The sequence below is a fragment of the Phyllobates terribilis genome, unplaced genomic scaffold (assembly GCF_046119375.1).
Source record: "Phyllobates terribilis strain yellow unplaced genomic scaffold, ASM4611937v1 Scaffold_1__5_contigs__length_1240528914, whole genome shotgun sequence".
Lineage (NCBI taxonomy): Eukaryota > Metazoa > Chordata > Amphibia > Anura > Dendrobatidae > Phyllobates > Phyllobates terribilis.
In genome coordinates this window covers 1014558423-1014586235 of record NW_027362761.1, presented here as the reverse complement: position 1 = coordinate 1014586235, position 27813 = coordinate 1014558423, and the positions used below count along the sequence as shown (strand labels likewise).

General features: G+C 45.6%; 1 protein-coding gene across 3 annotated transcripts in view; it reads right to left on the bottom strand.

Moving 5' to 3' along the window:
• The window catches only part of LOC141157235 (probable ATP-dependent RNA helicase DDX60), a 233263-nt gene that overhangs the window by 25987 nt on the left and 179463 nt on the right, over positions 1-27813 (bottom strand). For all 3 annotated transcript variants that reach the window (XM_073644250.1, XM_073644254.1, XM_073644263.1), the window contains 3 exons: positions 26340-26487; positions 24096-24238; positions 22888-23039 (listed from right to left, as the gene is read on the bottom strand). In XM_073644250.1, the coding sequence (XP_073500351.1) occupies positions 22888-23039; positions 24096-24238; positions 26340-26487 (443 nt within the window). The remainder of the gene's footprint in view (positions 1-22887; positions 23040-24095; positions 24239-26339; positions 26488-27813) is intronic.

The following is a 27813-nucleotide window of genomic DNA, read 5'->3' as shown; positions in this document are numbered from 1 at the left end:
AGTCCAGTCTGTATAATCTTTCTGGCCCTGAGAGACAAGCCATGAAGGATTTCATTGCGGGAAGTCTGGAGAAGGGACATATCAGACCCTCATCTTTTTGAAGAAAAAAGATGGCGGTCTACGTCCCTGTTTAGATTTCTGGGAGTTAAATCAAATTACCATCCGTGATACATACCCTCTTCCTCTGATTCCTGATTTGTTCAGCCCAGTTGTGGGAGCTAAGGTATTCTCCAAGTTGGACTCAAGGGAAGCATACAACCTTGTTAGAATCAGAGAAGGGGACGAATGGAAAACAGCGTTCAATACCCCGGAAGGACATTTCAAGAGTCTGGTTATGCCTTTTGGTTTGACCAATGCACCTGAGGTATTCCAACAGTTCATAAATTCTATTCTCCATCATTTAGTGGGAAGGTTTGTGTTGGTCTATCTGGACGATATTTTGGTTTACTCACTTGATTTTGAGACTCATCGGGGGCATTTTAAGCAGGTGCTCCAGATATTAAGGGATAACAAACTTTATGCCAATCTAGAAAAATGTGTTTTCGTTGTTCAGGAGGTGCAGTTTTTGGGGTACTTGTTGTCATCTTCGGGTTTTCGGATGGATCCGGAGAAGATCCATGCAGTCCTTGACTGGGAATGTCCCAAGAACCTGAAGGCTCTACAACGTTTTCTAGGCTTTACTAATTTTTATCAGAAATTCATCCAAAATTACTCTGTTATTGTGAAACCCCTGACTGACATGACTAAGAAAGGGTCTGATTTTTCCAATTGGTCGGATGCTTCCCTCCAGGCTTTTGCTTCCTTAAAGAATCATTTTGCCACTGCACCTATACTCAGTCAATCCGATGTTTCTCAACCCTTTATTGTGGAGGTTGATGCGTCGGATGTCGGGGTTGGGGCTGTGTTGTCTAAGTGTTCGTCCCCTGGTAAATGGCGTCCATGCGCCTTCTTTTCTAAAAAATTGCCTTCAGCTGAGAGAAATTATGATGTTTGTAATAGGGAACTTTTGGCGATCAAATTGGCGTTCGAGGAATGGCGACACTGGTTGGCCGGGGCTGTCCATCCTATTACTGTTATTACTGACCATAAGAACCTGTCATATCTCCAGTCAGCTAAACGTTTCAACCGTAGGCAAGCCAGATGGTCCCTGTTTTTTACTAGGTTCAATTTTGTTGTCACTTTTCGTCCAAGGGTCAAAAATGTCAAGGCTGATACTTTGTCCCGGAGCTACCCTAGTGGTGGTGACCATGAGAACCCTGCTCCGATATTACAGAAAGGGGTAGTCATTTCGGCACTTTATCTTGAACTGGAGGGTGAGGTGTTGGAGGCACAGGGGGATGCCCCTGCCTCCTGCCCTTCAGGAAGGTGATTTGTACCATTTGATCTGCACCACAAAGTAAATAAAGAACATCATAACTCTGTGCTTGCTGGGCATCCAAGTGGTAAGGCAACCGCGGACCTCCTCTCTCGTCGTTTTTGGTGCCCGGGGTTGCATCGGGATGTGATTGAACACAAAGCTGCTTGTAGTATTTGCGTGCGTTCTAAGGTTTAGCATACCCGTCCATCTGGTTTCCGCTACCTATCCCTAGTAGGCCATGGACACAGTTGTCCATGGATTTTATTACAGACCTACCGGTTTCGTCAGGCAAAACGGTGGTTTTGGTGGTAGTACTGTAGATAGGTTCAGTAAAATGGTTCACTTCGTCGCATTGCCTGCACTACCAAATGACAAGACACATGCTCAGGTGTTCATAAGATTGTGAAGCTTCACGGGTTCCCTCTGATGTGGTGTCAGATCGGGGGACCCAATTTGTTTCCAAGTTCTGGAAAACATTCAGTTCTCGACTGGGGGTGCAGCTGTCCTTTTCCTCTGCCTTCCACCCTCAGTCGAATGGTCAGACCGAGCGTGTCAATCAGAACTTGGAGACCTACCTCAGGTGTTTTGTCTCCGAAAATCAGGTGGATTGGGCATCCTACTTACCGCTGGCAGAATTTGCCATTAATAATCATCGTCAAGAATCCACTGGCAGGTCACCGTTTTTCGGTGTATATGGTTATCACCCACAGTTTGGTACCTTTAGTGGGGGAGGAGCTTCAGGAGTTCCCGAGGAGGAACGGTTTGCTTCGGCGCTCTCCTCAGTATGGCAGGATGTTCTGAGTAATTTAAAGACCATGGGAGACAGGTATAAACGTATGGCTGACAAAAAACGCTTGCCAGGTCCGGATCTGAATGTGAATGATTGTGTGGTTGTCTATCAGGAATATAAGATTGAAAGTTCCTTCTTGGAAGCTGGGACCTAGGTTTATTGATCCTTATAAAATAACCGCCATCATTAACCCAGCAGCGTTTCATCTTGAACTTCCTCAGGCCCTTAAAGTCCACAATGTGTTCCACAGGTCCTTACTCAAAAAGTATGTGGCACCTCTTGAGCCCTCACCTCTACAACAGCCCCCAGTAATGGTTGATGGTAATCTGGAGTTCCAGATTTCGAGGATTGTAGATTCTCGTCTCCAACGTCATTCTCTACAATGCGTGGTGCACTGGAAAGGCTATGATCCAGAGGAGAGGATGTGGGTTTCTGCGTCTGAGGTGAACGCTCCCAGATTGGTTCACTCATTCCACACCTCTTTTCCTGAGAAACCCTGTCCTGAGTGTCTGGAGGCCACTCGTAGAGGAAGGGGGGAGATCTCTATGTTTGGCATTACAGACATCTTCTTGGATGAGAGGCTGTTTCTAGGACCTAGCGGCTACCTCACTCTTGTAATTAGCTCCCTGGCCTGGGTGTATATATATCTGGTGTGTCTGAGAGGGAGGTGTCGGCTATATTCATTTCTACTTGTGAAGGCTTAGCAAGAGCAGTACTTCGTCCTCTCTGGAGCTTGAGGCCAAGTTCGCATTTGTCTGGAGTCGTCTAAAGCTAAGCATTCTCCGCCTGTTTGTCTACCCTTGTTGTCTATAGAGTTTAGTGGAGATTTACTAGTGCCAATCAGAGGATTGAAGTCTAAGCAATTTATTATCCCTATTTCTCCAGTTTTCTGGAATAAGTTTCTCCTTTATTACTGTCTTTAGTATTGGACCATATTCTCTATACGCATACCTCCCAACTTTTGAAGAGGAGAAAGAGGGACAAAAATTTAGACCACAACCTTAACTACAGTATATCCACAGCCACACCCATTTACCATTTCATTCTCACATGGCCACAATGAGAAAAGTTTAGAAAGTAATGGACACCTCTTTAAAGGCTGTGTTCATACTACTGTTAACCCTTTTTGTTGTCCTGTCCATTGTAGGAGCAGAACAATGGAAAGCAGCTGGGCACGGATTTGTCATTGAATGAACAACAGAGTTCGACTGTTCCCACTGACTATAATGAACGGCATCAATTTTCTGTCCAGGTGTTCATCACATTTCAAACCTAAGTTCTTGTTCCTACCAGTCCACACTCAGACTGTCTCCTCTGGGCTCCTCTCTGCTTTCGGGCCGTCTGCTCAGTGTTTCTCTTTGCCCTCATGCTATTTCTTTGGTATTCCTCTCTGCCCTCAGGCTGTCTCCTCATCATTCTTCTCTGCCCTCGGGGCATCTCCTCGTCAGTCCTCTCTGCCCTCGGACCGTTTCTTTGGTTCTGTTCTCTGCCCTCTGGCCATTCCTCTCGACCCTCAGGCAATCTCCATGGCACTCCTCTCTCGTCAGCATAGACAGAGATTACTAGAGATGAGCAAACATGTTCGGAAAACGTTCGGTAATTTTAAATTCGACACAAACATTGCACATTCGGATTCGTGATCGGACCCCCGAGTGTTTTTACTCAAAATCGACAAAATTCGGCCGAAGTACTGTAAATGATTGTATTTCCACTAGTGTATTTTTTAGGACTTTGGCTAGGATAGTGGTGCTGTATGATGAGCGGGGGTGGGGGGGACGTGTTTGATGAGGGGAGGAGGTGGGGAGAGGTCAGAAGAGTGGCGGACTGTTATTCTTAATTTTTTTTTCCTTAACTTAATGTGTGGAGATTCCGGCAAGCCAATCTGGGTGCAGGAACCATCCACAAAGTCCAGACACAAGGGCTTGTGTCATTGGCTGCTGAAAGTCACATGTCCCTCTTCATATAAAGAGCGGACATGTTGTTTTGGTGCAATTTTGTCAGTGTAACAGCACAGAGAGGCTGCTACTGGATAGTGAGAGAGTGAGATAGTTAGTAAGGCGGTTGCTTTTAAGTCAGATAGTTTAAATAGATAGGATCCTGTGTGGCTGTCAAATCGACCTTCCAGCATATCAATCATTTTTGCTGTTTGTGTGGTCCATACAAAGACACCAAGCTACATTTTAGCATAGAACTCTGTGCTGATATTGTGATCCATGCAGGAGTACACCTTTGAAACTGCAGTTTTTTCTGTTACTACCGTGCTACATAAGGCAGGCCACATCTGAGCTTGTAATTGTTTTGCGCTGAGATTCTGCTGTATCCATGGCTCCAAATTAGAAAATCTATTTTTTTTCTGTTACTACCGTGCTACATAAAGCAGGCCACATCTGGGCTTGTAATTGTTTTGCGCTGAGATTCTGCTGTATTCAGGGCTCCAAATTATAAAATCAATTTTTTTTCTGTTACTACCGTGCTACATAAAGCAGGACACATCTGAGCTTGTAATTGTTTTGCGCTAAGATTCTGCTGTATCCAGGGCTCCACATTAGAAAATCTAATTTTTTGTTGCTAATAGCGTGCTCCAGTCACACTTTCTGAGCAAATAAATACTGATTGGTAATTTAGTGACAGGTGACTGATAGGTCTGGGCATAGGATTGTTAAATGGATGGTTAAAAGAGGGGAAGGGTACATCCAACATGAGTGGGACAAAGCGAGGTCCTGGTGGAAGGGGGAATAGGCTTGGTTTTCAAGGTGTATGTGGGTAGGTGGTAATGTTAGTCAAAGCTCTACTGAACAAACACAATCACGTCCTACCCAAAGAAAACTGACAACTTCTGTTACTGGATGGGCTACTCCACTCCCTCTCTTTGGCTGCCGCATAGCGGTATGCCTTGTAGATGAGGGCAGGAAAGAGCAGGTGCTCAAGTAGATGGCAAGCGCTGCTTCAAGTGGCCTCTCCTCTTCTTCCTCCACCTCAACATCACACACATTACAGTCCTCAGAGGTGGCTCCCCAATTACCTTTGTTTCCCCCCACGTCACAACTCTCCAACCACCAAACTGACAGTAGGGAACCACAGATGGGCGAGTCTGCAGAGCTGTTCACACATTCTATGCTATGGACATCAGAGGTCTGCTCCAAAGATTCACAGACTCAAGAGGAGAAAAGCGTCTGCACCAATGCCCAAAATTGTTTTCTGTGGGATCTGGGGCAGGACGAAGTAGGGTCCGAGCAGAAGCCTGACCCTCGTCACCAGACGTTAACCCTCGGGGGTGATTCTGATGAGACTCAGATACCTGAGACGCACACAGACTGTACTGTGCTGTCAAGGCAGGAAGAGGTTGACTCTCAGGGCGAGGAGTGGGAGATCAGAGAGGATGATGATGAGGTTGTAGATCCCACTTGGTGTGAACCCAGAGGCACGCAGCTGAGTAGTTTAGCATAGGAAATGGAGGAGGAGGAAGATGAGGAGGTTACGTTGCAGCCTCCCGCACAGACACAGAGTGATGAAACCACAATGAGCACAGCATCCCCAGCCACAACTGTGGCTGTGATCAGCAGCAGCTGCGTGTCTGCAGCTCGCAAGAGCGACAAGGGTTGCCTACTCGGGGCCTTTTTTGAGACCGCAAATGAGGACCTAACTCACGTTATCTGCAAATTTGCAAAAAACAACTCAGTAGAGGCAAAAATTGCAATAATTTGACTACCTCATGCATGAACCGGCACGTGCACGATCAACATGCATTAATCTGGGAATCTCACTGCGATAAAATGCGGTCTAGCGGGCCACACCAATCATCGGCTGCCCCATCAACCGCATCTGCTGCTCCGTCACCGTGCCAAGTGTTCTCACACAGGTCTCAGAACCTCCATTTGTTTACCCATTCCAGTCGGGGTGAGTTAGAGCCCGTCAGCTGTAATGCAAGTGGACATGCCTGCTGTTTTTGTTTCACCTAGCACGCCACATCTTTCTTAATCCACCGTAGCATCTCCACCTGCACCTCACTCACAGTCCAGAAGATTGTTGTGTTCATCCTACTCCACTCTCTCTCAGCACAGCAGCCAGCCCTTGGTGCCGCAGTTGTGGTGACGTAAAAGATTGTTTCATCCTACACATGACAAAGCTAAGAGGTTGAACTCCACCATCTCCAATCTGTTGGCCATGGAAATGCTGCCTTTCCGCCTGGTGGATACAGACAGTTTCCGAAAGCTGATAGCCGTCACAGTCCCCCAGTACCAGTTGCCATTACTTCTCTAAGAAAGCTGTGCCTGCACTACACCAGCATGTTGCAGACAACATCACCCTTTCCTTGAAAAAATCTATGTCTGCCAAGGTGCATTTCACCACAGACACCTGGATGAGCAAGCATGGTCAGGGGCGTTACATCTCACTGACTGGGCACTGGGTGACTCTGGTGGCTATGGGGGCAGGCGGGGAAGGTTCTGCTCCACAAGTCTTGGAATCCCCTATGCTTGTGGGACATACCTCTGTATGTAACACTTCCTCCACTGCTTCTGCTTCCTCCCCCTCCTCTAGGGCCTCCACGTGTGCCCTCAACCTTTGCCTTAATGAGACACATGTTCCAACAGTGCAGAGAGAATCCCCCTCACCTCCATACTGCACAGTTAGGGCTCACCGCAACCAGGCAGTGTTAATATTAATATGCCTTGGAGATTGCAGTCATACAGGTCAAGAGTTGTGGACAGGCTGAGTTTGAGCAATGGCTGTCTCCACTGAACTGGAGCTAGGGAAGGTGTGATAATGGTGCAAACCTGGTAGCGGCCCTACACCAGGGCAACCTCACACACATGCCTTGCTTGGTTCATGTCCTCAACCTGATGGTCTAGCAATTTCTCCGCCACTATCTGAGCCTGGATGCAATACTGCAGAAAGCATGATCGCTGTGTGCTCACTTCTGCCATTTTCACCCCGCGGGTCATCGACTTGCATCGATACAGAGGTCTTTGGCCATACCGGTTAACTGGTTGATATGCGATGTGCCGACACGGTGTAATTTCACTCTGCACATGTTGCAATGATTGTGGCAGCAGCGACCAGCCCTGATGCAGTATCTCATGTCGCATACCCTGGGCCAACTCAATATGGATGTGGTGCAAATCACATTTGCGGAGTGGTCACAGATTAAGGACCTCTGCACCCTTCTGCACAGTTTTGAAATGGCTACTAAGATAGTTAGAGCTGACGATGCCATCATCAGCATCATTATTCTGGTCATCTACATGCTGAAGCACACTTTGAATAGTCTGTGGGAGGAGGTGGTGGTCCCAGAGAAAGAGGAGGAAGCAAAGGAGAATGCTGAAGGAATAACAATGTTGCTAAGTTCCAGAATGTCGTCACACAGGTGGGTGCCAAGGGAGGGTGGATTACAATGATCGACCGGGGCTTATGGTACCAGACAAACTGTTAGTGAAGGTGCAGGAGCCGAGGAACACATAGAGGATGAGGAGGTAGAGGTGATGGGAGAGCAGCAGTCAGGAGATGAAGAGGATAATGATCCCCTCTCTGTTGTCCAAAGTTGGCGGGACGGGATGGAGGAAGCAAGCATCAGTTTTACCCAGCCACCAACACACTATGGGCTTGGACCTCATGGAAGAGCCCGACACATGAGCATCTTCTTGCTGCCCTATCTGCAACATGATCCCTGTATTGTTAGGATTCTAAATAGTGCTGACTATTGGGCTGTCACTATATTAGGTCCACGGTACAAGAGTAAATTTTGGCAGATGCTTTCCGCCCTGGAAAGGAACCCGCACATGTCTGAGTATCAAAACACGCTTTTAGACAACCTTAAGAGTGGTTTTCCCCAAGACAGCAGTGAGGCACACAGTGTGCATCACAGTTGTAGAGTTCCAACCATGGTAACGTCAATTTGCCAAAGCAAAAATTGTTAGCAGCAGTGTAAGTGGCAGAAGCAATTTCTGTGAGTTGTTTCACATAAGACCAGTCCGTGCACCAGCACAACAGAATACAAGTCTGACACGTAGTGAATGACTGAAGAGGATGGTGCAGGAGTATCTCAAGCTCAATATCAATACCATCAGGGAGAGTTTGGACCCTTTTACATTTTGGACTTCAAAAATGGAAGAGTGGTCTGAGCTCGCATGTCACGCCTTGGAGGTTGTAGCATCGGCGTCTCTGCCCCTTGCTAGGCAGAGACGCCGTCCCTCTCACCTCCCCGCTTCTGGCACGGCGTCCTCCAGCGCTTCTCTCCCCACTGCTTCCGGCACGCGCTCCTTCCCTGGCAGTGTGCTTAGGGCGCACGCTCTCCCCTTCTCTTAAAGGGACCGCGCGCGCCGTCCTATGGAGTCCCCGGCAAATTGCCCCTGGACCTCCCATATATAAGGCACCTCCTCCAAAATGGAGGTGCCCGAGCAATGTTGTTTGCACTGTGTCTCACCTGTGCTTCAGCCCTCAGGTTCCGCTGCTAGCCTGACTTCTGGTCCTGCCTGCCAGCCTGTTACTTGCCTTGTCCGCCAGACCGCTCACCTGGGAGCGTCTACTAGTTACCTGCTTGTTACCTGCCTGTCACCTGCCTTGTCTGTCAGACCGCTCACCTGGGAGCGTCCACCAGTTACCTGCCTGTTACCTGCCTGTCACCTGCCTCATCTGTCTGACCGCTCACCTGGGAGCGTCCACCAGTTACCTGCCTCTTACCTGCCTGTCACCTGCCTCGTCTGTAACATAGTAACATAGTTTGTAAAGCCGAATAAAGACTTGCGTCCATCAAGTTTGACCTGTTAGTTCTGTAATTGCTAAAGTTGATCCAGAGGAGGGCAAAAACCCCAAATGATTTGGCCAATCTTCATCTGAGGAAAAATTCCCTCCCGACTCTGAAACCAGCAGTCAGAATAAATCCCTGTATCAACCTACTATTTTATTTTATTTTTAAGTATATGCTGAAATCTGCCTGGTATCTAGAAATGCATCCAGTCCCCGCTTGAACTGGTGTAGTGAATCCGACATTACCGTCTCCTCACTCAGTGAATTCCATATTCTCACTGCTCTTACCGTAAAGAACCCCTTCCTATGCTGGTGCTGAAACCTTTTCTCTTCCAGTCTTAGTGAATGCCCTCTTGTTACCGTAATATCCCTCCTTTTGAACAAATCCCGGGCAAGATCTCTATACTGTCCCCTAACATATTTGTACACATTTATTATGTCCCCCCTCAAACTTCTCTTTTCCAGGCTGAATAGTCCTAGTTTTGCCAACCTCTCTGGGTATTGCAGTCCCTCCATTCCCTTTATTAATTTTGTTGCCCTCCTTTGTACCTTTTCAAGCTCATTTATATCCTTTCTATATATTGGGGCCCATAACTGAGCACAGTATTCCAAGTGTGGTCTGACCAGTGCTTTGTACAGTGGAAGAACAATGTTCTCATCCTTTGCAGCTATACCTCTTCTGATACATCCCATTACCCTGTTTGCCCTTACAGCAGCGGCCTGACTTTGGGCACTCCAATTTAGTTTGCTATCAATCAAGATGCCCAAGTCCTTCTCCATCTCTGAATTCCCCAATGATTTCCCATTCAGTGAGTACTGGTGACTTCCATTTTTCCTTCCCATATGTATGACCTTACATTTCTCCTCGTTAAACCTCATTTGCCATTTAAAGCACCACCTACCCAGCTTATCCAAATCCCTCTGTAGGTCTGCACTGTCCTCTTTTGTATTAATTGTTTTACATAACTTTGTGTCATCTGCAAATATTGATATTTTACTATTTATCCCGTTGACTATGTCGTTAATAAAGATATTAAATAACATTGGGCCTAGTACAGACCCCTGTGGTACCCCACTAGTGACGCTTACCCAATCTGAGTATATTCCATTTATAACCACCCTCTGCCTTCTATCCTTTAGCCAGTTAGCTACCCACTTGCAGACATTTTCCCCCAGCCCCATCATTCTCATTTTGTATACCAACCTATTATGTGGCACGCTATCGAACGCTTTTGAGAAGTCAAGATACACGACATCCACTGGTTCCCCCTGATCTACTCGAGAGCTAACCTCCTCGTAGAAGTCAATCAGGTTTGTTTGGCAGGAGCGATTCCTCATGAATCCATGTTGGTTCGGGATTAAAAGATTATTAGCATCAAGATGCTCCGTAATCGCCTCTTTAATGAAGCTTTCAAAAATTTTGCCCACAACGGACGTCAGACTCACCGGCCGATAGTTTCCGGCGTCACTTTTCGCTCCCTTTTTGAATATTGGCACTACATTCGCCTGTCGCCAATCAAGTGGCACAGACTCAGTCTCAACAGAGTCCTTAAATATAAGATATAACGGTCTGTCTATCACATTACTTAGTTCCCTTAGTACCCGTGGGTGTATGCCATCAGGTCCTGGTGATTTGTTTATTTTAATGTTACTGGCGTTTCTGTACCCCAGCTTGGGTTAGATTAGTCATACTTAGTGGAGGATTAAGCTTGTCACTTCTCATTTCTCCTGTTAGTTCTCTTTCCTTTGTGAAAGTTGTCGAAAAAAAATGATTTAATAGATTAGCTTTATCCTCATCTTTCTCTATGATTTTGCCTTCCTCACTTTTTATCGGTCCAATATTATCCGATTTAATCCATTTACTATTTATATATGTAAAGAACAGTTTGGGATTTGATCTACTTTCCCTAGCAATACGTCTCTCTGTTTCCTCCTTCGCTATTTTTATTTGTTTTTTACAGGTTCTCGTTTTTTCCTTGTAACACATTAGTGCCTCCTTACTGTTTTCCTGTTTTAATCGCTTGAATGCCTCTTTTTTGCTATTTAACGCCCCTTTTACGTTCTTGTTCAACCATATTGGTTTCCTCTTATTTCTGGCCCTTTTATTCCCATACGGTATATATCTCTCGCACTGAGTATTCAGAATTCTTTTGAAGGTTTCCCATTTACTATTCGTATTCCTTTGATTAAGAACTTTGTCCCAGTCAATAAGTTGAAGGCTTTCTTTCAGCTGATCAAACTTCGCCCTCCTAAAGTTTAATGTTTTTGTTGTTCCCTTATTGATAACCCTACTGAAGGGCATTTTGAAGTCGATAATATTATGGTCGCTATTACCTAGGTGCCCCCCTATCTGTACCTCAGTTATTCTATCAGGCCTATTAGTCAATATTAAGTCCAACACGGCCTTCCCTCTCGTTGGTTCCTGCACTAGTTGGGAGAGATAATTATCCTTAATATTTGTCAAGAACCTTTTTCCTTTCTGAGATCTACAGGTTTCTGTTTCCCAGTCAATATCCGGGTAGTTGAAATCCCCCATTACAATCACTTCATTATGTTTTGCTACTTTGTCTATTTGTCCTAATAGCAGATTCTCATTCTCCTCTGTTATATTTGGTGGCTTATAGCAGACCCCCAGTAATATTTTATTATTATTTTTAGTTCCCTCTATCTCTACCCACATGGACTCGACCCCCTCTTCTCCCTCTCCTATATCTTCCCTTAGTCTGGGTTTTAGACATGACTTTACATATAAGCAGACTCCTCCGCCTTTCCCCTGTTTCCGGTCCCTTCTAAATAAACTATAATCTAATAAATTTACCGCCCAGTCGTAGCTATCGTCTAGCCAAGTCTCTGTTATACCTACGATGTCATACCTCTCCTCCGATATAAGCGCCCGCAGCTCATCCGCCTTATTGGTCAGGCTTCTTGCGTTGGTCAGCATGCAAGATAAAACTTTGGGGTTATTTAGCATCCTATTCTTCTCTAATGATCTAACTGTACTATCCCCACCCCCCTCTCCACCCTCATTATATTCACTTCTCCCCTTCCCCCTTGCTTGCCTCACATCCCACCTATTTCCTTGGTTTCCCCCCCCCCGTCTCTAGTTTAAAAACTCCTCCAACCTATTAGCCATCTTCTTCCCCAGCACCGCTGCACCCTCCCCATTGAGGTGCAGCCCGTCCCTACGGTAAAGCCTGTAGCCGACCGCAAAGTCAGCCCAGTTCTCCATGAACCCAAACCCTTCTGCCTTGCACCAACTCTTTAGCCACTTATTCACCTCCCTAACTTCCCGTTGGCGCTCCTGTGTGGCTCGCGGGATTGGTAGTATTTCTGAGAAAACTACCTTGGAGGTCCTTGCCCTAAGCTTCCTACCTAGGTCCCTGAAATCATTTTTAAGGACCCTCCATCTACCACTCACTTTGTCATTGGTGCCGATGTGGACCATGACCGCTGGGTCTTTGCCAGCCCCACCCAGTAACCTGTCAACCCGATCCGCGATGTGCCGGACTCGAGCGCCAGGGAGGCAGCACACCGTTCGGCGATCCCGGTCTTTGTGACAGATTGCCCTGTCTGTCCCCCTAATAATAGAGTCACCCACTACCAGAACCTGTCTTGCCTGCCCTACACTTCCCCCCTCCCCCTCATTACTGGAGCATACACTCCCCCGGCGGTCAGAGGATCTGTCGTGCTCCAATAATGCCGGTTCTGAACCAGCCTTCCTATACTTCTTCCCTCTATCCCTCCTAACTGTTATCCAGCTCCCTGCCTGTTCAGCCTGCACTTCCCCTCTATGCTCCACCCCCTGTATTGACCCATTGAGTGTCTGCTCGGTGAGCAGCAAACTCCGTTCCATGTTGTCGATGCTCCTCAGTACCGCTATCTGAGCACTTAGATCCAGAATTTGGGCTTCCAAGTGCACGATATGCTCACATCTCTCGCAGCAGTATGGACCCTCGAGCGGTTGCTCACGGAATGCATACATTGCGCAAGATGTACACTGCACGGCTCCGGCCAAAATGGACGTCATTCTAAATATGGGGATACAGTCAGTATATATATACAAGTACAAAACACACCGCTCACCTGGGAGCGTCCACCAGTTACCCGCCTGTTACCTGCTGTCTCCATCAGCTCGGTCACCTGGGAGCGCTCGCCAGTTACCTGTCAGGTATCCGCCTCGCCTGTCTACCCAGAGACTGTCCCCGTCACTTGCTGTGACCACCTGCCTGTCTACCCAGAGACTGTCCCCGTCACTTGCTGTGACCACCTGCCTGTCTACCCAGAGACTGTCCCCGTCACTTGTTGTGGCTGCCTGCTTGCCTTCCCTGGGAGTCACCCGCTTTCTTACAAGGACTTCCACCTTGTATTGCAGCTCAGAGGTTCCACCTCCTGGACCCGTAACAGTTTGCTTGGGCCATGGAACCCGGTGGCACCCAAGCTCCCTTGCTCTCTGACCTATACCATGAAGTCTCCCATCAGAGATCCCAGCAGGAGTCCATCCTGAACCATCTGCTTAATGTCAACTCCCGCCTGGACACACTGACTGCTCCACCAGCAACCACCGCTAGTGTCACGACTCGCACCCCGGCAGCGCCGCTGCCTACCAATACCATGGCATCCTGCCCCGGACCCCGGCTTTCTGCACCTCCTCACTTCGGAGGCGACCCCGCTCAAGCTCGGGGCTTCATAAACCAGTGCACCCTGCACTTTGAACTCTTGGCTCACCAGTTTATCTCCGACCGGGCCAAAGTGGCATTCATCATGTCCCATCTCACTGGGGAGGCACTGGCATGGCTTAACCTCCTGTGGGAGAGAGGGGACCCCGTGGTGTCCGACCTGTCGTCTTTCCTCACTGCTTTCCGGAGAGTCTTCGATGAACCGGGACGAAAGACCTCATCTGCCTCCTCTTTGCTATGTCTCCGCCAAGGGAGTCTCACCGTGGGCCAATATGCCATACGGTTCCACACCCTCGCTTCTGAGCTTGCCTGGGATAATGAGGCCCTGGTGTCCGTCTTCTGGGAGGGTCTTTCCGGTCGGATTAAAGATGAGCTCGCCGGTCGGGACATTCCTACCACCCTGGATGACCTGGTGTCGCTGGCTACCCGGATTGACATCCGGTTTCAAGAACGCACCAAAGAGACCACCCGTGAGAGAAGGTTTCCCCGCCTAGCTCCTACCTTCCAGAAACCTGTCTCCTCTTCTGTCACTCCCCGGGCGCACTCACCCGAGCCCATGCAGATCGACCAGACCAAGATGGTCAAATCTCGCCAAGAGGGGAGCTGCTTCTATTGTGGCAGTAAGGAGCACCTGATTCGTTCCTGCCCGGAGAGGCCGGGAAACTCCAGTGTCTAGGACCGCTCGGAGAGGTCGCCCTAGACAAAAATAAGTCCTCTCCAACCCTGACTTTGTCTGTATCTATCTCCAGGGGAGAGAACCGTCACTTTGAACTCGCCCACCTGGATTCTGGATCCGCGGGAAACCTCATCTCCCAGTCCCTGGTTGAGAAATACCGTATTCCCACCAAGTCTCTGGCTGAACCTTTGTCAGTCCCCTCCGTGGATGGAAGACTCCTTCCGGTGACCATCCTGCTCGTCACGGAACCCATGACCCTGCAGGTGGGAATGCTGCACTCTGAGGTAATCTCCTTCCATGTGTTGCCCGGACTCTCCCACTCCCTATTGCTAGGTCTACCTTGGCTCCAGACACATGAACCCGTGTTGAACTGGCATTCCGGTGAAGTACTCCGGTGGGGGCCGGTCTGCCATAAGACCTGCCTGGTTCCGGTTCGTCCGGTTCGTCCTCCACCTACCCCAGCTAATTTACCCGGTATTCCGGCTCCCTCCTGGCCCTATGCTGACGTCTTCGGTAAAAAGGAAGCAGAGACATTGCCACCTCATAGGCCATATGATTGCCCGATCGACCTGGTACCTGGCGCCACTCCACCCCATGGGCGTATTTATCAGTTGTCTGCGGCTGAAACCCGTGCCATGTCTGAGTACATAGAGGAGAATCTGGCCAGGGGATTCATCCGGAAGTCTACTTCCCCGGCTGGAGCCGGATTCTTCTTTGTCAAAAAAAGGATGGTTCGCTACGCCCCTGTATTGACTATAGAGGACTCAATCAGATCACGGTTAAAAATAAATACCCCCTTCCGCTCATCTCTGAGTTATTTGATCGCCTTAAAGGCGCCAGGATCTTTTCCAAGCTGGATCTACGTGGAGCATATAACCTGGTCCGTATCCGTCAGGGTGACGAGTGGAAAACGGCATTTAATACCCGGGACGGACACTGAGTACCATGTGATGCCCTTCGGTCTCTGCAATGCTCCCGCCGTCTTCCAAGAACTGGTCAATGACATCTTCCGTGACCTTCTTTACTCCTGCGTGGTGGTATACCTGGACGACATCTTGGTCTTCTCTCCGGATCTTCCCACACACCGGAAGGATGTTTGTCAGGTCCTGCTTAGGCTCAGGCAGAACCACCTCTATGCTAAATACGAGAAGTGCCTTTTTGAGCAGACCTCTCTTCCATTCCTGGGCTATGTTATCTCCCAGACAGGCTTGCGAATGGATCCCGAGAAGCTCTCTGCTGTTCTAAAGTGGCCCCGTCCGGAGGGCTTGAAGGCGATACAGCGATTCCTGGGCTTCGCTAATTACTATAGTCTCTTCATTCCTCACTTCTCATCTCGGACTGCGCCCATATCTGCGCTCACCTGTAAGGGAGCAAATCCCAGGGTATGCCCACCCGAAGCTGAGGAGGCCTTCCTTCCCTGAAGCAAGCCTTCTCCTCTGCCCCTGTGCTGCACCGTCCGGACTGCAACAAACAGTTCTACCTGGAGGTTGATGCTTCCTCCTCTGGAGCCGGAGCGGTGCTCACCCAAAAGTCTTCATCCGGGAGAATGGTAACCTGCGGCTTTTTCTCTAAAATCTTCTCCTCTGAGCGCAATTACTCCATAGGAGACCGAGAACTGTTAGCCGTTAAATTGGCGCTGGGGGAGTGGCGTTACCTGCTTTAAGGGGCTCTATACCCGGTGATCATCTACACGGATCACAAAAACCTGGCATATCTCCAAAATGCCCAGAGACTTAATCCACGTCAGGCCCGGTGGTCTTTGTTTTTTGCCCGCTTCGATTTCATCCTTCATTTCCGCCCGGCGGACAAGAATGTCAAAGCTGATGTCTTGTCCCGATCCTTCCTGTCCTCCGACCAAGAGGAGGAGCCTATGCACATTATCGACCCCTCCAAGGTGATGAATGTGGCCCCCTTGGATTTGACTCGTCTTCCACCCGGCAAGACGTTCGTGGCGCCTCCTGACCATGAGAAGGTTCTTCGCTGGGGTCATTCTTCTAAACTAGCTGACCATGCTGGCCAAAAAAAGACCTTCCTACTCATTTCCCGGCATTACTGGTGGTCTACCCTGCGTAAGGATGTGGTAGACTTTATCTCTGCCTGTTCATCTTGTGGCCGCAACAAAGTTCCCAGACACTTACCAGCTGGTCATCTCCTGCCGCTTCCCATACCTGTTGCCCCGTGGCAACACATCGCTATGGACTTCATTACCGATCTTCCTGTCTCTGCCGGGTGTACTGTCATTTGGGTGGTCGCGGACCGCTTTTCTAAAATGGCCCACTTCATTCCCCTGCCTGGTCTTCCGTCTGCACCTGAGCTGGCTAAGGACTTTATCCGCCATATCTTCCGTCTCCATGGCCTACCCCTCCACATCGTGTCGGATCGAGGGGTTCAGTTCACCTCACGCTTCTGGAGAGCCACATGTAAACTGCTGGACGTCACCCTGGACTTCTCCTTCGCTTACCACCCTCAGTCCAATGGTCAAGTGGAGCGGATCAATCAGATCTTTACCAGCTATCTCCGGCACTTTGTTAATGCCCACCATTCTGATTGGGTGGACCTCCTCCCTTGGGCCGAATTCTCTTACAATAACCACAAGAGCAAATCCTTTTCCAAATCCCCGTTCTTTATTGTCTATGGCCAGCATCCCCGGATTCCGTTTCCCGTCTCCGCCTCTGTGGACAACCCTGCCGCGCAGTCTCTTGTCAGCGAGTTTTCTACCATTTGGGAGAGTACTAGGTCCGCACTTCTTCAGTCCTCCGAGCGGATGAAGAGATATGCTGATAAGAGACGTTTGGATCCGCCTCAATTCCGTCCGGGAGACAAGGTTTGGCTCTCCTCCAAACATGTACGGCTCAAGATACCCTCCTACAAGTTAGGTCCTCGATTCATCGGACCCTTCGAAATCCTCAGGCAAATTAATCCAGTGGCCTACAAATTAAAACTCCCGGCCACCTTACAGATTCCCAACTCCTTCCACGTATCTCTCCTCAAACCCGTTGTCTTTAACTCTTTTTCCAACAATCCAGGTACTCCCCCTGCTCCGGTTTCCGCTGAAGACGTCTTTGAGGTAGAGAGTATTCTGGCCACCAAGAGGGTAAGAGGAAAGACCTTTTTTCTGGTAGATTGGAGGGGGTTTGGTCCTGAGGAGAGAACTTGGGAACCCAGGGAGAACATCAACGCCCCGCTTCTCCTTGAAAAATTTCTTTCTGGCCTAAAAAAAGAGGGGGCCTAAAGGGGGGGGGGTACTGTAGCATCGGCGTCTCTGCCCCTTGCTAGGCAGAGACGCCGTCCCTCTCACCTCCCCGCTTCTGGCGCGGTGTCCTCCAGCGCTTCTCTCCCCGCTGCTTCCGGCACGCGCTCCTTCCCCGGCAGTGTGCTTAGGGCGCGCGCGCTCTCCTCCTCTCTTAAAGGGACCGCGCGCGCCGTCCTAAGGAGTCCCCGGCCAATTGCCGTTGGACCTCCCATATATAAGGCACCTCCTCCATAATGGAGGTGCCCGAGCAATGTTGTTTGCACTGTGTCTCACCTGTGCTTCAGCCCTCAGGTTCTGCTGCTAGCCTGACTTCTCGTCCTGCCTGCCAGCCTGTTACTTGCCTTGTCCGCCAGACCGCTCACCTGGGAGCGTCCACCAGTTACCTGCCTGTTACCTGCCTGTCACCTGCCTCATCTGTCTGACCGCTCACCTGAGAGCGTCCACCAGTTACCCGCCTGTTACCTGCTGTCTCCGTCAGCTCGCCAGCCAGTTACCTGTCAGGTATCCGCCTCGCCTGTCTACCCAGAGACTGTCCCCGTCACTTGCCGTGACAACCTGCCTGTCTACCCTGAGACTGTCCCCGTCACTTGCCGTGACAACCTGCCTGTCTACCCTGAGACTGTCCCCGTCACTTGCTGTGACCACCTGCCTGTCTACCCAGAGACTGTCCCCGTCACTTGCTGTGACCACGTGCCTGTCTACCCAGAGACTGTCCCCGTCACTTGTTGTAGCTGCCTGCTTGCCTTCCCTGGGAGTCACCCGCTTCCTTACAAGGACTTCCCCCTTGTATTGCAGCTCAGAGGTTCCACCTCCCAGACCCGTAACAGAGGTTTTATCATGCCCGGCAGCCAGCGTTCTCTCAGAACGTGTCTTCAGCGCTGATGGTGGTGTCCTGACGGATAAGCCTATCCAGCTGTCCCCTGAAAGTGTAGACCGCCTAACTTTCATAAAGATAAACAAGGCATGGATCTCCAAGGACTTTTGATCCCAACCTCAGACTGTGCAGACTATGCGAAGGTGTAGTTTTTAGTGTGCTGCATTGATCTCGCGTTATTGCAGTCTGTGACATCTTTGCTGCTGCTGATGTTGCCAATAATTTTTTGAAATGTGGAGACTCCTGGTTGGGTCTCCATCAGATGTGTTTCCTGTAGTGTAAGGGGTGTCGGTCCCCATTATACTATTTCTACTCTGGTGAAATTGATTCCACTTTGGTGCTGTCTGCCCCTAATTTTTTGAAATGTGGAGACTCCTGGTTGGGTCTCCTTCATGTGTGTTGCCTGTAGCAGTAGGGCTCCCAGACTGGCGGGCCTGCACTTACTTTCAGTCAACCACCTGTGTTGCTATCCTTAAATTTTTTTAGCAATAGTAGTCCACAAAACTTATATTTGTGCCACCTGAGTGTGGCTGAGCAGAAAAGCTGCTTGAACTGTTGCATGTAGTATCAAGACTCCCAGCACAGCAGGCCTACACCGATCGCTCGCCCATCTCGTCTTAATTTGAACTTACATTCAAAGCTGTAAATGCTGGCCCAGACCTTGATACCTCATGCATGGCCCATGGCTGACTGCTTCTGTGCCATTATAAAATTTGTACTGTTGGTCAATTGATGCCACTTTTCCTGGTGTCTGCCCCTAATTTAAGCTGTTTTGGCAGCTTTTGGGCCCCTTTGAAGGTGTTGTCTATTCTTTTGGTTTTCCCTCCCATTAAATTCCCCACTTCCTCCCGACATCCTGATAGTTAGCAACTATACGGGAGGAACTGGGGACCAAACCTTATTGTTGCGCACCCCGGAGGTCCCTGGAGCGGAAGTCACAGTGACTCCCCGGTGCCTGCGCACTGGAGCACAGCAGTAAAATAGGGCTGGGAGAAAAAAAAATGCGCCTTAAGGTATAGGCTCATTGCACATGCGCAGGATGTGCAGATCTAGAATGCACATCACAGGGTCCTGTGACGTGCAGGGGAGGTCAGGGGAGGGGGGGGGATTATTTAAATTAAGTAGGTAGGTCGGCATTTCTTGGTGTTCCCCGGTTGCCAAGCCTAGGAAAATGGATTTTATAAAAAGATATATCAAAGCAAACAGACCTCTAATATGGGCCATACAGGTATGTATAGATTTACATTTCTATCACCTGTATGCCCATATTAGAGGTCTGAAAAGTCCCAGGGGGTGACAGATTCCCTTTAATGAAATTTAATTAATACTTTGTAAAAAAAAGCCTTTATTGGTGATGACAGCTTCAAGACACCTCCTGTGTGGAGAAACTAGTCGCATGCATTGCTCAGGTGTGATTTTGGCCCATTCTTCCACACAAACACTCTTAAAATCCTGGAGGTTCCGTGGGATCCTTCTATGAACTCTGAGCTTTAGTTCCTTCCATAAAATTTCTATTGGTTTCAGGTCAGGTGATTGGCTGGGCCATTCTAGCAGCTTTAATTTCTTTATCTGAAACCAATTGATAGTTTCCTTGGCTGTTTGTTTGGGATCATTGTCTTGCTGAAATGCCCACCCTTATTTCATATTCATCATCCTGGTAGGTGGCAGCAGATTTTTTTCAAGAATGTCTTAGTACATTTGTCCATTCATCCTTCCTTCAATCACATGAAGTTTGCCAGTGCCATATGCTGAAAAACTGCCCCATACCATGATGTTCCCACCTCTAAACTTCATGGTTGATATGATTTTTTGTGGTGATATGCAGTGCCTTATGGCCTGCAAACGTAGTGTGTATTATGCATCCAAAAAGTTCAATTTTGGTCTCATCTGGCCAAACTATATTCTCCCAGTATTTCACAGGCTAGTCTAAATGTTCTTGAGCAAACTTTAAACGCGCTTGAACATGCTTTTTGTTCAGCAATGGTGTTTTACATGGTGAGCGTGCATACAGGCCATGGAGGTTGAGTGCATTATTTATAGTTTTCTGTGAAACTGCTGATTCCAGGTCTTTATTTAGCTTTCCACAGGTGGTCCTTGATTCTTGGACATCTCTTCTGATAATTCTTTTCACTCCTCTGTCTGAAATCTTGCAGGGAGCACCAGGTCATGGACAGTTTATGGTGAAATGATGTTCTTTCTACTTCCAGATTATGGCCCTAACAGTGCTTACTGGAATCTACAGTACTTTAGAAATTCTTCTGTAACCAATGCCATTAGTATGCTTTGCAGCAATAAGGTTCCGAAGGTCTTGAGACTGCTCACTGTTTACCCATCATGAGATGTTTCTTGTTTGGCACCTTGATAATAACACCTTTTTATAGGCCATCAGTTGAACCAGCTGATATTTTTCACTAAGTGGCAGGATTGCTTTCTGATTACTCATAGATTTCAACTGGTGTCAAGACTTTCCATGACTTTTTGCACCTCTCTTTCTTCATGCGTTTAATACTTTTTCTCATTATTACACATAACTTAATTTATGGACATCTATGGTTTGATTTCTTTGCCTGTGTGAATTGGATGGGTTGTTACTGACATCTGGTGAGAATTTCATGTCACTAGCACCTTTAGAAATATATTTATTTAGAAAATTGGTGACGTGTTCAATACTTTTTTCACTTTTTTTTTACACACCTCCCTAAGGGAGAAAAATAGACTTAAATCGCCCTGATAAAAAACTAGTCTGTTCCTGCCTAGCGCGGGGGTTAGCATCCTAAAATAGCGTAATTGGCGCCCCCACTCAGCGGTGGCTGTCCCTATCTGTCCCTATTGTGCCCTACAGAGTGATCTAAGCATATAGGAAAGGTGACTGCCTAATCTAATACAGAGATTGTTCCTAAATTAGTATTGACATCATAGAACACATATTTGATCATTTAAGATTAAGATAGATATGAATAGACTTATCTTTATGTTTGAATAGCACCTCGACGCGTTTCCCCAATTATTGTTTGGTTCATCAGGAGGTAGATGTCAAGGTCTATGTTACAAGAAGATGGAGCTGCATGGTGATGGCTGTTGCAGGATGGATCCTGATTGTTTTAGAGGATTTACATGTTCACGCTATAGAATTCTTCTGCTATATTATACATATATTCATTTATTCTTTACTGTGTATATTTTCCACTGTAGCTGAGGCATCTCTATGAGCTTCAGTTACATGGAAAACATCCAGTGATAAGTCACTGGCAAAGCTGATCTTGGTGAGCTAGGACCCAGCAGCTCTGTGTCAGGCAGAGACCCAGAAATCATGTGACTGCTGGGTCTAATAGAAGCCTCGGCTGTGCTAAATCTTCTATTCAGGACACAAAGCTCACTGAGCTCTATGTACCTGAAGGAGAGAAGACAAATAGGGTTGATAAATTACTTCTGTCTTCTCAGGGAACAATGCGGCTCATCTGTACAGCACTGCGCAATGTGAGATGTGATGTCAGCAGGTCAGTGTTCACACTGTGCAGTACTACACTGATGAGGGCAGTGTGGGACACTTGGCTCACTGCCTGAGACAGGGGGACATAGACCCTGATCCGGGATGGTTGGAACTATGTGTTTTAGACAAATTCATGAAATGTGACTTTTACCAAACGTTGCATTCTTTTTGCCGTAACTCACTCCAGCAAAGTAAGGTTTCTGGATGAGTTTTGAATTTGGCACATTTGACTTTTGATGCTAAAAAGTAGCGAAAACTTGTTGGAGACCAAAAAAAAACAAAAGAGCATTTTTCATTTTGTGCCTAATTCATAAACCTCATGGGCCATATTGAAGAAACTTTACTTCAATAAATTGCAAAAGATGAATTGGGCTCTAAGTGTTTACAATCTTCTTTCTAATCTCCTGAGACCACTCTCTCCTTAGCTTTCTTTGGTCCATGTTCAGTGTAGTACACACCATGATACCAAACAGCACAGTGACTACTTTTCTCCCTATAAATAGGCAGACTGACTGATTACAAGTTTGTAGATTCCTGTGATGCTAATTACAGGACACGACTTAGTATAACGTCACTAGGGTCAAATTATTTTCAAACTTTTCTAAGGGAATCATCATTTTTGGTCTACGCCATTTTCATTAGGTTGTTTTTTTTTACATTTTTCTGTAAAACCACAATTTAAAAGCAATGTCTGATTTTCAATGGTTGATATTTAGTAAACTAAAAATTACTTTTGTCAGTTTCAAGTTATTTCAGTGACCATTGTGGGGTTTTCTTACTTTAGCTGAAGGGTACTAACTGTTTTGTCTATGTGCGTAACAACGTCACATGAGCCCAGGAGACCCGACTTCGCTAGAACGATGCCGGAGGTGAGTACGCACTGTTTTAATTTTACATGGGGTAATATAGCAATTGAGAAGGGGTCGTCCGAATAACGGACAACCTCTATAATTATTTTAGTAATAACCACATAAACAATAGTGATGCATAACTATATTCTGTAAGTAAAGAAGAGTATAAAGCTTACCCATTATCTTCCACAATGGCACCCAGGCAACCATGTTTGAAAAAATCCAGGGCATAGGAGTTAAGGTATCTTTTTCGTCCAGAAGTGCAATTACTCAGAAAGTATAAGAGTGGAATATGTTTTTCAGGAATGTAAGCAGTTTGCATCATGAGCTGTTGGAATATCATAGGTACCATTTAAAAGTAAAAAAAAAAACAAGAAACTTTTTCTAGAGTGATGCCATATATATTTGAAGTAGTATTATATTACCCCTGCCTCACCCCCACGCCAGCTAAACAAGTGCTGTTGATTGCATTAATCATGTGCCTGGAAAAGCTTGTTCATATTTGTAATGTTTAAAAATTTAGTAAGATGTAACTTGATGTACTTTCCCTCTGATTACTGTAATAAGATTTAGGACTATATGCCGTAACACAAATATCAAAAGACTGACCGCCACTTCCAAAACTGAAAACTGGTGTGTACAGGTGCTTATTAAGAGCAGCCATCTCCATATATAACCAACAAAAAAGTAGCACTCTGTAACGCTAAGTATGAAAACATGAAATATGAATTGCATTACTGGTCTAGAAAATAGAAATAAATCAGAATTCTTTGCGTATACATTGGCCAATTCATGTGTACCTGGCAGCCACAGTAAAGCGACTTTCGTTGCTGGGAACCTATCTAGTGTGTATCCTCTCTTAGATGGAAATCTACATGTATATGGGATGGTAGGATCCTGCTATAATTAAAACCGCCTGAGGCTTAGAGGTGCAGTGCTCAGTCAGAAAGCCTATGTATACAATTATCAGTCTAAGAGAGGATTCACACTAGGCAGGTTCCGAGCTACGAGAGTCGCTTTACCATGGTACACATGAATTGGGCATTTTATGCTCTAAGAATTCTCATTTATTTCTATTTTCTAGAGCAGTAATGCAATTCAAATTTTATATATTTCATGTTTGCATACTATAGTGCTACAAAGTGCAACTTTTTTTGTTGGTTATATATGCCGTAACACATTATATGGCACTCTCGCCCTCTTGGTAAGAATGGATCCCTCATTACCCTGCTTCTCTTCATGATGAAATTGAGTGTACCTGCAACAGCTGAGAGGAGGTGCACCCAACATATAGATTTATACAATCCCCAAAGAGATACATTCAAATATTAATATGAACAAACCTTTCATTTATTTCATATTTTTTATTGAGCTTTTAACTTACACTGCTCAAGTTTCTCATATTCATCAAGTCTTCATCTGTATTTCCTGACAGACATGCAAAGGGGGAGATCCCACTTCTTCCCTCACAGCATGGCATCAAGTGATCGACCAATCCTGAATCCATACACTCTGTACCTGAAAAGTCTGATTGCAGACAGTGTATTAGAGATAACATGCTTATAGAAATGTCATTGGATTAAAAAATAGAAACAAACTTGAAATATAATAAGATATAATGATATAATTCAGGGAAAAATAATTTATTATCTTATACCTTGGCAACTGACTGCAGCAAGAGCCTCCCCCACTCCCTGAACAAGTCTCATCTGCAGATATTGCAGCTAATAAGAGGTTAAACGGTAATGATCAGACAAAAATTCTTTCTAATCTTTGAATACCCCTTAAAGGGAATCTGTCAGTAGGATCAACCCTCCTAGGCCATCTATATAGGCATGCAGTTCATAGGAAGCTGAATAAAATGAAATCTTGATATCTGCGATCCTACGTTTTATTCCAAAGAAATTCAAGTTTTTCCTAATATGTAAATGAGCTGTTAAGATCTACGGGCGGGGCATAGATCTCCCCAAGAATCTGACTCCAAAGCTTATTGAAGGAGGCGTTACCAGTGTGAGACATGTAATGACTGAAAGTCTGCTCTCCTGATCTACATGTCTCACACTGGTAATGTAAGGCAGTCTAAGTAATGAAAATTGAGCTCTAATTGGTTGCTGTAGGCAACTAGATCAGGTGACAATAGGTAATGGTTATAGCTCACTCCCTCCGCATGTGACAGAGAATGGCTAGAAAACTCTCCCAGAGAAATCAATAGGTCATTTTTTGATTGAACATTCTTATTACATGTGCCTGTCCTAAAGCATATCTCTGAAATACTGCTCAGACAAGATAGCTACCCCTGTAATCCTGTAAAAGTAACAGAATAAAAAAAAATCTACAAAAAAACAACACAGAAGAAAAAAATATTCTTTACTGTTGGCTTTTGAAAAGTTAAAAAATAAATAAGGTGACATTATCAGTTTTGTTTGGTTCCACAGATGTGTAAATTGCTAGAACTTAACTGGCTTAAAGGGAATCTGTCATCCCATTGGACGTACCTAAGCTATTAATATGGGAATACAGGTTCTAGAATACTTAAAATAGTCATACCTGCATGCCTCATATCTGCGGTCTTGTTCTTCAGAAATCTTTTAATCCTGCGTTCTTCTAGGTTCTGGGGCGTGCGATGCCTGAAAGGAAACTCTGCCTCCGGTCTTCATTTGCGTACCTTTCGCCTCCCATCAGTGCCCTGTGACGTCTAGTGGTTGTCCCGCGCCTGCGCCCTGCAATTGTGATATTCTACGTTACTTTTTCGCCCTTCTATGGGCATTGCTTCCTGTTTCTTCTGCACAGGGCACTGATGGGAGGCGAAAGGCACACAAATGAAGACCAGAAGCAGTTTCCTTCCAGGCTCTGGGGCATGCAGGATTAAAAGATAATTTCTGAAGAATAAGACCGCAGATATGAGGCATACATGTATGACTATTTTAGGTGTTGTAGAACCTGTATACCCATTAAAAGCTTCAGTACGTCCAGGGGGTGACAGATTCCCTTTAATGAGGAAACACACTGGGTCCCATTCATCACCCCATTTGTGCTATTTTTGTCTAGTTTTGGTGTTTTTCATCTGCTTTTTATTTGTGTCCCGTTCTTTCAAATTGCAGTCTTCTTTTACTTATTTTTTATGTCCACCTTCGTGGAATGGGTTTTGGTTTTCCAGATGTTTTTGGCTGCTTCATCAATTGTGACTTTTTAAAAAATCCCCAAACATTTATGCAAATGTACTCTAGTTCCCCTATGAAGTGACTTCATATAATTCTGAATATTTTGCAACATCTTAGTGGAACATGCGACTTTTTGCTCTTAAAAAGTCGCAAAAAAGGTTTAAAGCAAAAACAAAGAACATTTTTGTTTTTGCAAAGAATTTTAGAAGAATGTGTGCCAATTTGAAGAATTTGGTGCAAAAAATATCAACAAATACCACAAGACAAAAAAAGAAAAGAGGCTTTTTCTGTCATTTTTCTCCACAGAAGTGCTAAAATACTTGTTAATAAAATAAGTAAATGAAAACACTAATTAAAAGTCATCAGCATTTTATACATGCATTTTAAAAAGCAATAACAGCAACAACAACAAGAAAAACTGTGAAGGAGGCCAAAAGCATTCTACAAATATGCTAGAAAATACTTACTGATTTTTGAAAGTGGTAACTGGCGCTCCTTCTCCATATCTGCCAGTTTGGAACCTGCAAGAATACATTGTCCAAATAGGGTTGCAACTTTCCAGTTGTATTCCTCAACAACAGAAGCAAACACTTCTGGAAGATCATCAAGAAAAACCTGTACCAAAATAATGTGTATGCGTTAATTTATTAATCTTTTTTTGTGTTTCATTTATTAAAATCTCCAGATCACGCATACATGTTTCTATAGTGGTAATGAGGAGACTTTATTCTACTGCGTCATCTCTTGAAGCCATAGGTTTGGTATCCGGATGTTACATACCACTGACCACTCAGAGGAAATATTTAAATTGTTTCCACCTTCTGACTACTAGAACATCTATCACATGTTGGTTTTAGCTGGAAGAGTTTTTCCATGATCAAAATATTGATCCAGTGAAATGAGTTTTAAAAATATATTGGGGTGAGATTTATGAATGCAATCATAGAATGTTAGAGATGTAAGGGACCTCCAGGGTCATCGTGTCCAACCCCCTTCTCAATGCAGGATTCGCTAAACCATCTCAGACAATCACAACACAGCATTTATTTCATATCATGCTCTGGAAAAATTAACAGTGTGCTTGATTGGTGGTTATAGGCAGCAAAGACGGTTTTTCATTTACATTTCAGTTTTCATGAATCTTCCTTATTGTTTTTAAGCTTTGTCACCATATAAGAACACAATATTTATGCTATAAAAAAACTAAAGCTATAGCAAACAAGGGCATTTTCATAAAAATCGGGGTATGTCGGAGATCCTTTTACAGTTCTTTAATTTCAATTATAAAAATAAAATAATATTTGTTTAAATAGATAGTCTTATCTGAATAGATACTTTAAACATTTTAAAAACTATACAACAACATGGAGAAAGTTTAGCCTGTCCATCTGTCTCTTATTAGCAGAAGAGGCCTGTCTATCCTTAGTATTCTCGGTCCTCAGATTAGATAAGCTTCAAGCTGTCCATGGATTTATTGACATCTGGAATATCCATTTCAGAAATGAAAAAGAATCAAAGCGAAGGTGATACCCAAGATTATAGAAGAACGGGGAAGTCTTAACCCCTTACTGACCAAGCCAATTTTAACCTTAATGATCAGGCCAAATTTTTGAAATCTGACCAGTGTCACTTCATGTGGTAATAATTCTGATATTGTTTTTTCTTGACACATTTTAGTTTATGTTAGTGGTAAATTTAGGTCGATATGTTTTGTGTTTATCTGTGATAATATTGGAATTTTGGGGAAAAACTTTCTATCTTTATCTTTTATCCTTAAACCAGTTAATCATTAATAAATAACATTTCCCATATGTCTACTTTACATCTGCATCATTTTTTAAATGTCATTTTATTTTGTTAGGATGTTAGAAGGGTTAAAAGTTTAGTAGCAATGTCTCATTTTTTCAGGAAATTTACAAAACTTGATTTTTAGGGACTTAT